Source organism: Leptodactylus fuscus, chromosome 4 (assembly GCF_031893055.1).
Source record: "Leptodactylus fuscus isolate aLepFus1 chromosome 4, aLepFus1.hap2, whole genome shotgun sequence".
Taxonomy (NCBI): Eukaryota; Metazoa; Chordata; class Amphibia; order Anura; family Leptodactylidae; genus Leptodactylus; species Leptodactylus fuscus.
Window position 1 is genome coordinate 140,113,213 of NC_134268.1, and position 13,091 is coordinate 140,126,303.

The following is a 13,091-nucleotide window of genomic DNA, read 5'->3' on the forward strand; positions in this document are numbered from 1 at the left end:
TCTTTATTCTGCAGGTCTGTACAATTACGGTGACACCATTTATATTTTTTACGCAATACTAATTCTGCAGAACAAAAACGTTTGGGAACAGTTTATTTTTTGTTTTACAGTTAAGGGCTTATTTTTCATGCTGTACTTTTCATTGGTACTGTTTTGAGGGATTATGACTGATCACTTTTTTGTCAAATTGCTGGGCATATACATTTGTATTCGCCGCTATGAAATCCTCAGAGAAACCAATTTTTGTGAATCCTTCAGTCTCAAATTGAATTCTTGACCTGCTCACAAAGTCAGGAAGCTGAGGCTCCGTTACTATTCTGGTGTGGCTCATCTCTAGACAAGGATGACGGGGAGGGGGGGGGGGGGGACAAACACACACACACACACACCTTAAAAACCCCTGTGAAAAGTAGGTGGGTGGTAGGCAGCAGGCAACAATCGCAGGTGAATCACATGTGTGGAGTGTCGCCAAGAGGTCAAAATTGAACTAATGTAACATTGGACTATTTATTGACTGTTGCTCTGGCAGCAACACTAGTAGAATGGTGCATCAGACATTACCACATTTGTGCACCCAGTTCATTAGTAATGGCAACAACCTCTTCATTAAATTCACATTCGGGAGAAAGGAAGGGGAAAAAAACCCAAAAAACCCAAAAAACCCTTACCTGGATTTAAGGATATACGCTTTGATGTGAAGTCAGTTTCCACCAACCCCATCTGTGAGCATGCCGCTGTCTGCTCCACATTGTCCTAAAAGCAAACAAATCAAGATTAGGAACATCCCATTTCAGCACAAAAAGACAAGTGTTTCAAAAGGGAATCTACAAACTACCCCAAGTACATTCAGCTGTCAACATAGTGTTACAATGCAACATTTTATTACACTATAGATTTGGAGAAAAACCCTGAAGTCTTATGTAAATGAGTCAAGTGGGGATAGTCTTCAATCCCCTGGAGCACTGCTCTTGCCATTCAGACCCTCACCATTTACTGTCAGATTAGTGAAAGCTTACCAACAAATACAGAAAATATAACAGGTAGGCTACAAAGACAATGGCATTAAAACATCCATCAGGAGATAGGAAAGACACTGAAACCTTTACATTTGGTAAGAGGTATAAAGTTCAGCTAAGTCAGGAAATATTTGTGAACAGCCAGAGGCCCATATTACCCTTAAAGTGGTTTTCCCATCTCAAGGACTGCATGTATACTGCAGTTTCTCATTGTTTGCACAGTTTCCTTGCTCCCGGTTCTATATCTGATAAGACAGGATGGAGGACAAGTCACTGTTCTCAGGGCAGGGGTGTTGTGTTTGTCCACTCCACTACAGCAAGCCAACCTCATACGTTTTACACTGAGAAAAAGACCTATACAGCCTGCTAAGTGTATTTCTAAACCACTTAAAAGGGTTTGTCCATAGCAAAATGTAGAAAGGTCCCCATTTATTTTATTCTGAAGTCATAAGATAACCGTCACCCTGTATTGGAAGATTCTCCACTGTCAAACGATTAATCTAGGATGTTGGGAAAGGTTGTCAGCCCAATAATGATTACCTACTTATCACTAGGGCTTTGGTAGGTCAAAAGTTCGTATGACCCAAGAGTACCTCACAATGTTTGACAAAATCTTGCATTTTAATGAAATTGAAACCTTAAGGGCCCGTTCGCACGGGCACAGAGGGGGCAGATTATGGTGCGGAATCCACGTCAATCCACCTCCTCACAATGGTGGTCTATGGAGACCGCGTTTTTTGTTTTTTTTTGCTAGTGGCATGTTGCCGCTAGCGGAAAAAGCAGCAAGAAGTTTGAGGCTTATTCTGCCTCAGGATGGCAATACAAGTGAATGTTTTTTGCCAAAGTTTTTTGCCAAAAACCACAACACTTATGGTTCCATTCGCTTTCTGGGAGGCGAAAACCACCTGGCATTTTCTGAAGCTCCAGAAAATGCTCCAAAACCACCAAAATTACTCCACATGCAATTCACGTTTGAACTTAGTCTAAAACCTACCAATTTTTGCAAGTCAAAATTTAATTCATGCATTTTGTGGTCTATCCAGGTTATGAACTGTAGGCTACGAAGACTACCTAACTGACATTTGACACTATTACTGTAGTCTGATAATACAAAAGTCAGGCAGACGGCATAAAAGGTGCCTGGAAATAATCCATTTCACATCTAAAACTTAATATTTTCTTCTAGAGGCAAAGTAGTATTTGATTTTACATATATCCCTATACAGATTGAGGGGTTTGGTTTTAATTTGGATACCTTGCCAGTAGAATTGAATCATTTGTTCTAATCAGAACATATTAAAAACCAGATTGACAGATAAAGTTTTGAATGCATCAAGAGTAAAAATACAAAAACCTTTGTAGTCTTCCAGAAAAAGTGCACATAAATGATTTGATTACAATTTGATTACGCTCAACACTAGCAATGCTACATATTGCATTAAAGCAGTTGGTTACAGATTTTGCTGCAGCTTTGAGCCAAACTGTAAACTGGTCCGTTAGCAATTGCTTTTTTAGCAGACTAGCATTCATCTGTTTAAAGACACTGAGCCAGTGTGAATCTGGTGTTAGGAGTGTTTTGTATAGGTAAGGGGTGCCAGAGGAATACTTTTGAAAAGTTAATTTTACAACCCATATTTGGATACAAGAACATGAAAAGAATGAAGATCATACAATAAAGACCAAGCTCTCCATCATTAGTACAAATATAAAGAACACAGTACAAGCTGTAAGCTTTGTTACACCACCATCTAGTGGACAAATAAGACTTCACAGTCTAGTATTTCCATGGCTAGTATTTCACTTTAGTACATTTCTGCAGTAGTTTTATGATAAAATCTCCAGTTACTGGAACAACAAATGCAATCTGACAAGTCACAAAACAGACAAATGGGAAGTCATTCAGCCATACTCATTGTGAACTGGGGTGTCAGCCTTGTCTTTCATAGACTGGAGTGTATTCTTTAATAAGCAGACTACACTGAGTGTGGAGAAGGTCACAACACCAGAATTATTGAACTGCCTACACAAGCCACCATGCCCAATGAAAAAAACAAGCCATTTTGTGCATAGGGTTATTTTCATGTTACAATATTCAAGGTTCAACCCAAACCAGAAATGGTTACTACACTCTGGGTCTCTAAGGCCAAAAGTACAAGTTAGTGGAGGCCCAGTAGAGGAGTGTAAACCTGTTATTCACCTCCCCTGGGTTCCAGTCCTGTTCAGACCTTCTGAATATCAGGACCATACAAAGTCTGGGATTGGGCCTGAGTGGTCATGTAGGTGACGCCGCGTGACAGTGTTAAGAGTAATCAATGAGGCATAATCACAGGTCTCAGTGGTCCCCAACACCATTCAGGAGGCCCAAAAACCCCAAATATACAGGAACTGTACCATCTACTTCCTGGCGCAGCACTGAGTGGCTGCCTCGATACAGAGCTCCAAGCTGGGAGCAACCTTTATCTTTCCTTTTTCACTGTCTGTATCTTCAAGAATCCTCTAAGCAAACTAGCACTATGAATTAGCAGCTATAAATCAAATGTGGAGTATTGTGGAGTATTTTTCCTTTTGTTTCTATTGTTAAAGCATGGACAATGACTCAAGACCTGAAGTTTTCCTGTGTGAACATGTGCCTGTTACCATCCCCCCCACCAGCACATGGTCACATGAGGCAAACAAAACTGGAGGAGAGACCTGCAGGAAAGTGTGGACTTCTTTCAAGGAGATGATTCTTGGAGTCTATTGCTGATGTGTGAAGATGCCTACAGCTGACTGGTATTTCTTTTTACTGTGGACACATGGGACTCTGTTACAGCCTGGGAACCTACCATCACCCACCTACCCCAGAAGTTATGGAAGCTTGGCAAGAGAGCAGCACCCTGTCTACCTGGATGGCTTCAGACCTCTCTGGGCAGTAGAACACATTGGTAAGAAGAAAGGAGGAGGGTTTGTGATGGACATTTGGGGCATTTTTTTGTGGTTAATGGACAATAGTGCTGATGGAAGATACCGAACTATCAGCTGTGAGCAGGAGATCCCACTACCTACCAAAGGAACTGCCACATGTTATGATAGCTGCATATGTCCCCCACCTCTGCAAAAAACTTTTTTTGCCTGTTATATCTACATGCTGTGACCCCCTCCTCATGTCCTCCAACCACATTCAGCTGTATTAACATCACTTCACACAGAGAAGTAAATGATCCTGCAGTGTGTGTTTCTTTTTAGTTGCTATGATTCCTAGGATTTCTCTGCCATGAGCTTGCATGTGTTTTCTCTGTATCACTGAAATTTCCCCATTGTGGGACTATTAAAGGATTATCTTAACTCATGCCAGAGGTGGTAACACCGTTTACTCCTTCAATGGGCCTTGCTACTTCTACTCTAATGTGAAGAGACCCCAGAATAGCATTGCAGTTCTTGTTCTGATGTGTTTATTTCTAACTAAACCGCAACATTAACCTCATCACAAAGATCATCCAAACCTTTGGAGACCCCTGTCCACATCACCTATGACTTTGCATAAACCCCAGGGACACCACCATAAGATATGTGGGGACTTGAACAGTGGCTAGAGAGCAAGCCAACACACCACAAGCCCAAACCCATATAGTATAAAAATGCAAGAATGCACTCCTGAACAGACCATCGAACAGGGGCCCTCAAACTGCAGCCCACTGAGGACATTTGTCCGGCCTGCACGCTGTCGCCCAGTTCTCTAACGCGGAATCCAGTACAGGACTCCCAGTTGGTGAGCTTTTGCTGCTTTCAGTTGTATGTGCAAATGCACATACAACTGAAAGCTGTCAGTGTTGGCCGCAGTCCGCACTGTCTGGACAGACACCTGCCCCGATGCAGGCGCGATGACGCAACTCATCAAACCTGCAGTCTGGAGGAGGACGTGCGGCGGTTCTTCATGGGCAACTATAAGTAAGTGTAGGAGTGTGTGAAGGCATGTACTGAAGAGCATATACACTGTGTGTGTGGGGGGGCATATTGAGGAGCATATAATACTGTGTGAAGTGTTCTGACTATATACAATACAGTGTGGGTGAGTGTACTGAGAAGTAGATGCTATGTGGGAGGGGGAGTACTGAGGAGCATATAATACTGTGTGGGGGTGTGTACTGTGGAACATATAATTTTAAACTATATTTCGTCTCCAATGGTTTGAGGGACAGTGAACTGGCCCCTTGTTTAAAGAGTTTGAGGAGCCCTGCCATAGAAGATAGCTGTCAGATCTTGATGACCTTATTCCACATTAGGGCTCCATTCTGTGCAAATTGCTGATAAATAGCATTAATCCTTTATCTTCCACCTCCAGATGAGGCAGTGCACACCTGTTGCTGACACTTGACATGCAGAATCTAAAAAGAGCCAGTAGAGAAGCTCTTCAGTATAGTCAGAGAGCAGACTGGAGGTATTAGATGCTTTCAAAACATCTGTAAAGTCACAATTCAGGATTACGGCATATACCAAAGCTCTCCAACATCTTACTGAAGAGAAACAGGACAATCAGAAACAAAGGTCTGCTAGAAGTCATTCATATGTCTACATTGGCAGGAATATTTAATACCATATTGGAGAAGCCAGTTGATACACATTGCATTATCTCCTGCAATGCATACAAGATAAGGATCGGAGACTGCAAAGGTGCCAAGCTACCTTTAAACAAAAGTTCAAGGAGTACAGTATAGCATGTTGTACTTGGACCTCTCCTACCAATCCTACAAACTCTCAGATGAGGGTTTCTCTACAAGCCCAAACTGTCATTAACCCCAGATTCCTTCTTATCCTGGACATGCCCTCAAGCTAACTGTTAGCAAAGTTTTTGCAGTCATTCTTCCCAAACAGAGCTGCTCTTTCTTGGGAGGAATCCTGCTACTCTCATTCAAGCCCACCACAGTGACCCAGTCCTGATGTCTTAAAAGGACAATTGTGATATGTTGGAAGTTTGGTAGCCTATATGCATTTCTGACAAGGATTTATTGGAAGCCATCTTCCTGGATGCTCTATATCCTAGCTCATCTAACAGTATACCCCTGTGCCCATATGGCAGCAATTAGATGGCCCTGCCATATTGCTGGGAGTACCAAGATTTACCTTATGCATCTCACTTAAAGGGATGCTACCACCAAAACAGTTTTTTGTGCTTAAGATGTCAGAATAGCCTTTAAAAAGGCTATTAGTCTCTCACCTTTACGTGGTCTCCGGCGGTTCCGGTTCCGTAGAAATACTGGTTTTTACCGTATGCAAATGAGTTCTCTTGCTGCCAGAGAAATCTCTCCCGCAATGCCTCCATCTTCAGCTGAAACTGCCTCTTCTGTCTTGTCTCGGTCCAACCTCCAAAGCCTGCACAATACGCTCCTGTATTGAACTACAAGAGCAAGAGCGGCCTCCCAAAAATGGCTGCCGGCCATTTTTGGGAGGCCGCTCTTGTAGTTCAATACAGGAGCATACTGCGCAGGCGTCGGAGGAGGCGTCACTGGAGAGAGTTCTCTGGCAGCAGTGGGGATGCCCCCCACTGCTGCAAAAGAACTCTTTTGCATACCAGTGCCGGAGACCACATCTAAAGGTAAGACGAATAGCCTTTCTAAAGGCTATTCCGACGTCTTAAGCACACACAAAAAAAAAAAAAAAAAAAAAAAAAAACACTCGACAGTTAGAATCCCTTTAAAGTTTGTCAGTTATGGTGCACTAACTTAAACAACCAGCGTGAGACTTTGGGTAGGGGAGTGGAGACATCACAAACAATAGAAGGAATTAATGCATACCGACAGCCATTCACCAAAACACATTCTTTATTGAAAAAAGGAGGCAGATGAGAAAGGTCATCCCTACTAGACAGCTTACAGAGGTTGGAAAACCAATACTCCCTCCAGCAATTTACATTACAGAACCTTATCCACATTAGAATGAGGGGGATTTTGCGTTCGTGACCAAATATAAAACTTGGTAATATAATATAAACAAACCATGGAATCAAACAAGCCAGAAAACCAGTGTGCCTCTCTTGGTGACCAGAGCATGACTAAGTCCAGAACTTATTTGAGCAGTTTCCTCTTTAATGGAGCTTACAGGTTTTCATTTTTATGCTCATCAACCTTGTACAAGCCTTTTTCTAGGAATGGAGCCCTTACCACTAACTGGAAGCAAAGACTTCCCTCCAGTTTTAACTGGATCTCTTAGCCAGGCCTGTTGAAGCCCCATGAAGGTTTAAATATGCCCTCTCCACTACTGGCCCAAAAGCCTTCTCAGCACCTGGTCTCTGATGTAGCATGCACCCCAAAGCAAACTAAGAATACACAGAACCATAAGACTTTCAGAACCATAAGATTTCTTTGGTTGACAGTTGGTTAAGGCTTATTTTTTGTGGGGTGACCTGTGCTTTTTATTGGTATTTTTTGGGTACATGTGACCTTTTTGATCACTTTTTATAGCATATTTTGAGAGATGGCAAAAAATTAGTTTCCTTAAGTCTGAGTCCAGGAAGCTGCACCTCTGGGAGTTTCTCCCTATTCCCAGACTTGCACTTGTTTGGATGGGAGAGAGTAGTTCAATTAATGATTACAGTGAAAGTGAGGAAATCAAAGACACCCTAGGGGTCTTAAAGACTACCCTTCATGTCCTTAAAGACAACCTTTCATGGGTTTGGGCACAGGCAGTTCTATGACTAAGGAACAGTTGGTTCTGAAACACGTAGGAGTTTTTTAAACTTTATTTTTTCTTTGTATGTCTGTTTTTTAATCAACATATGGAATAAAAGCTAAATTTTAATATAAAGAACATCGGAGTGTTGCCAAACCCTTTTTTGCTATCTTTGTATAGTTCTATACACTGCTGGAAAACAGACAGCGCACTGTCTGCTTTCCAGATTTGTGCCCCAGGTAAAGAGCCATCGGTACTGTAGCTCTTTACAGTCAGAAGGGCGTTTCTGACAGTGTCAGGAACATCCTTCTCCACAGCAGCGCCTATGTACTGTGTGAGCGGGGAGGAACATCCCCTCCTGATACTAGTCTATGGACAGGACAAAAAAAAAAAAAAAAAAAAATTATATATATAATATATATATATATATATATATATATATATATATATATTTATATATTATATATATATATTTCTGTTCAATGGAAATATAAGGTTGTATGTTCTTATCCAGATGATAGTGTCTCAACTGTTTTTCAATATCAGAGTTGAAAGTATGCTGGTAATGCAGTTAGGCATGGGGTACAACGCTACACATCTGGTGGCAATGACACCAACTCAGTTCTGAGCCAAGATGTCAAATCCCTAACCTGCCCCCTAATGCTCTATGATGGCAGCTGCAAGATCAGCAATTCCCAGACTCAAAAATCTCAAGAGCAGCTACCAGTATGTAAGCAAGTGGTTTCAAGAGCAGGTGCCCCTAAAGTAGATTCCAATATTTTCCTAACATGCATCAGCACATTATTCCCTTTATCTTCCCCCCGTTCATTGTGATCTCCTTTGGAGGGAGGAGAGTCTTTGGATTGTGGTTTCCTTTTGACCGAGTGCCATTTGGTTCTAATAAGTCACTGGAGCAAGTGTACTAGCATATACTGTGTTGTAGTTTATCATTCTAGGACACACTACTACAGTTTGATAACACCAGCTATAAGCTAGCAATAAATATATACATTGCAGTGTATCTAATGTTCTGAAATTTCCTTTACAGTAAAAAAACTAAAGGATAGATCGATAGATAGATCACACACACAATCACACGGCCATGTCATTTGGCCAAAAAAAAAAAAAAAAAAAAAAAGCTGAGGCTTGTTACATGAAACCAGCCAAAATACCTAGATATAGTGGCTAAGAACCCAAAAGACATGGCTGGCAGAAATTTTGCTTTGATTTCTTGTACAGACACATTATGAGAACCGATGCAAATAGTAAGACAACTTAATTCACAATTGATAAGCATATGGGTCACATTTACCACACATCTAGGATTTCAGTAAACCACAATTACAGCCAGAATGGAAAAATCCAAAGAATACTCTCATAGTGGCTGCCAAGCAGGCTCTAAAGTAATGTCTGCAATTCATGTTAAGAAAAAAAAATTTATACCACAAGTCTTTACCCTTAGAACAGAAGATCTTCATTAGATTAAGTAGCACTGGTAAAATGTGCTAACAGTGAAGATTGTAAACCAAATTACAAATGCAGACTTTACAGAGTTACATTTTGTAAAGTGCTGAAGTGAACATTAACATTTTCAGCATCTACACTTAAGAGCAGAAAGAAAAAAGTTGCATTAAATGGACAGCATATTTGTTTTATGTTGCAGAATCTTCATATTTGTTTTATGCATTACTACTTGTACCAACAATCCTCTAGGGCCCGTTCACACTGGCACAGAGCGGGCAGATTATGGCACGTAATCCACGTCATAATCTGCCCCCTCACAATGGTGGTCGGCTTCTTTTTTTCCCCATGAGCGGAGAAAAAAAACAAAAAAAAACAAACACGACAGTCGTGACAGGCGGGTATTGACTCTGTGCCAAAACCCGCTATACCGCCCTGCCACCCCCCCTACCTTGTGAATGTATTTGCCTTCAATACGACAGCAAATTCCCTATGGGGAAAGGGGCTGCCAATACAGACTCGGCATCCACTGTAATAGAGAGGCGGATGCCGGGGAGTGTAGACGCCGGCACAGGTGCCTGCAACATCGCTACGCTCCTGCCCTGCATGAAGCCAGCAGCGGCAGGAGCGACGCTGCTATCCCGGAGGGGAGGGGGAGGGGGCAGAGGAGCGGGATAGCAGCATCGCTCCTGCTGGCTTCATGCAGAGCAGGAGCGTAGGTATGTCACAGGCACCTGTGCCGGTGTCTACACTCCCCGGCATCCGCCTCTCTATTACAGCGGATGCCGGGTCTGTATTGCATTGTGAAGGCTGTACGTCCGATGCGTAGCTACATTGGCAGCGCACACGCAGGGCCAGCGGCATAGAAGCGACAACTTCTCGCCGCTGGCTTTGCATATGTAACAATGACGCAACAAAGCCGGAAGAATGAATAATTTACAGAAGCGAAGACTGGCGAGTATGCGACGTGGGAATACCCCTTTAAGAAAGGCCATTAGTCTCCTACCTTTAGAGGTCTTCTCCGCAGTGCCGTTCTGTAGAAATCCCATTTTTTTGCCATTACACAAATGAGTTCTCGCAGCACTGGGGGCATCCCCAATGCTGCCAGAGAACTCTCCAGCACCGCCACAGTAAGTAAGCGGTCATTTGCTTCTGGCCTGTGAGCATGCGCAGTAGCTGGGCCCAAGGCCTACAAGTTTCAAAGCAGAGTCGGAAGACGACACAGGAAGATGACGTTCCTGAAGATTGAGGCAGCGCTAGAGAGCTCTCTGGCAGCATTGGGGATGCCCCCAGTGCCGTGAGTGCCGGGGCTCGCCCCCAGTGCAGCAAGACAACTTATTTGCATACCAGCAAAAACCAGGATTCCTACGGAACGGTGCCACGGAGAAGACATTTAAAGATAGGAGACATATGACGTGTTAGGGATAAAAAAAAAAAAAAAAAAAAAAGAATTGCTTCTGAATGATAGGATCCCTTAACTGAAGTCTAATCAACAGCGTGGCAGTAACTAAAGCTAGAGCTCCACTTGGATGCTGAGTGAGTAGGGTGATTCCTAGCAGAGCAACAATACCAGGAATGTAATGTCAGAACAGCTATTCTGTGGTGGGTTCTGGCATATTTATTGAACACTGCCTTTACAAGGGCTCCAGTCTCATGAAACCAATTCAAGCAGAATTTACAAACCAAACACCAGGTAAAATATTGAAAACCCGGTAGTCTTCTGAAGCATCTGACCACAGCTTGCAAAAGACAGGCAAGGAGGAATACACCTATAGTTCCTAGGGTAAAAAATGCATTATTTATCTTGGACTAAGCCCTAACACAGCTAGGTTCCTGCTGCAACTGCCAGGGATTGATACCTCCAGACCCAGGTAGTTTAATCCTTATATGATGTGATCAGCCACAACAGAATGTAAGATTAGACCGAGGGAAGGGGTTCACTCCGCTTAACAGAATGCACTGCAGACATAACATCTAGTGTATTGCTAAATTCTAGATTGACATTTTTCTAGATATCTGCTTGCTGTCATTCTTTGTTCATTTCCAGTGTTGGTATAATATAAAAAAAACAAAAACAAAAAAAAACAAAACACACACCACACTACAAAAAAGGCTAATCATATAATGAACACAGATGATCAGCTCATCAAGTCTGGTTACTGTGCCGAGACTAACGAGCTGTGCACACATTAATCACATGGCCATTGACCGATTTTTACCCGCTGGAAAAGAATGACAGCAAGCAGAGATCTAGAAATTGGGTACATTTCGCTAAATAGCATTAATTTGCTGAAACTGCACAACCCCTTTTGAGTTTTTTTTTAACTTTTATAACTTTTCACTCTAAATATACAATACCAGTTCTTCAACCACAAAGGCAAAGGGCTTGCCAAGCTCTACTATTAAAGGGGTTGTCCCATCTCAAGGATCCTATCTATACTGGTAGATCATGTAAATTGATGCCTTTTTCTAAATATATTGCTTTAGAAATTCTGCTTTCTTTGCCTGGTATGTGAATTTATTCCTCCCATTGTTTACACAGTGTTGCTTTAACCATGGACCTAGGAGATAGGACAAGTGACATCACTCACTCAGTGCTGGCAGGACAATCTGTTCAGATAATTGCACTTTGCTGATAAAGCCTGTTATCTATGTAAACACACAGATAACCTGGAGTTCATTCTGTACATTATCTGACCTGCAGAAGTGTTTGTTTGTCCCGTTCAGCAGGAGGGAGAGAAACACAGGAAGTGAGAAGCAGACACTGTATACAGCCTGGCTGAAAGGCTGAGATGGGAGAACCCCTAAAAAAAAACAAAAAACAAAAAAAAAAAAAAAAAAAAAAACACGAACTTCTGTAGGTGAAATGTCACTGGACATCCAAACTTCTTGGTTTTGAGACTAAGGTTTCCAGTTTCTGAAACATTACTGTAAATATTAAGAACTATTTTCTTAAATGATGAACACAAAGCCAGCAATTTTTCAGTAGTATGCACCAAGTATTACTATAGCTACAGAAGTCCCAACACTTCTCATAACACATTTGCTGGCAGAACATACAGAAGTTTGAAAACCCTCACACATTTAAGTAAATAAACTTGTCCAATAGCTTTCCACACTCTTGGATTCTTTTAAGTATTAGTCAGCTTTTCATACAAGTAAAGATTGCTAACTTATTGCACAATATCAGAACCATGCTGTAAATCCTCCCCTTTTCTGAGAAATCATGGAACTAAGCAGAATTTCCAGGAACACCACACTTGCCAATTTTTCTTCTTTTTATAAAGTTTAGTAAGTGACTACAAGGCAGATTTATGACTATAGTGGTTTTCATATATTCTTAGTTCATTTGAATTGTCGCCATAAAACTCCAAATCCTGATAAGTGAACCCAACATTCGCTTGAAAATGGGACATTCATGTATACATGCAGTGGAAGTGTATGGAGTGGGCTGTGTTATACAGTTGACACCGATTCAACTTCCATGATCAGGGATAACTAGGGGCAGAAGGGCTGCAATGGCAGTCAAAGGCTTGACAATACAGTATTCCTAACATACCCAGCCTACACAAGAAGTATTTAGTATTTAACATGCAGTCAGTTGTCAGTTGTAGCCAAGCCTTTCCAGTGAAATGTTATTACTTTGACTCTCAGCAAAAACTTTGTAATTAATATTAGTGTTTTGTTGCATGTAAATAAAAAACCCAAAACAAAGCTTTTCATTTTTAGCTATTCAATTTTATACAAACATCTGAGTGTTCACTTGCACAGTTCCCAATTGGTAACACTGCAATAATACTGGGAGAAGGGAGTTAACGGTTTCATCCAGGTTAGTCACTTGAAATACACCTCATTCTATGGTCAATGGTGGAGTCCTCTCCAATCCACTGTCTGGTGTCAACAGCATAAAGCCAGCACTTGTACAATATGCAACATCATTCCCTTTCACCAGATATTCCAAATGAGTAC

The 13,091-nt window shown here is 41.7% G+C and overlaps 1 protein-coding gene across 2 annotated transcripts in view; it reads right to left on the reverse strand.

Annotated features, from left to right (window-relative positions):
- Positions 1–13,091, reverse strand: part of GRB10 (growth factor receptor bound protein 10) — a 106,801-nt gene that overhangs the window by 59,880 nt on the left and 33,830 nt on the right. For both annotated transcript variants that reach the window (XM_075271133.1, XM_075271134.1), the window contains exon 3: positions 669–753. In XM_075271133.1, the coding sequence (XP_075127234.1) occupies positions 669–753 (85 nt within the window). The remainder of the gene's footprint in view (positions 1–668; positions 754–13,091) is intronic.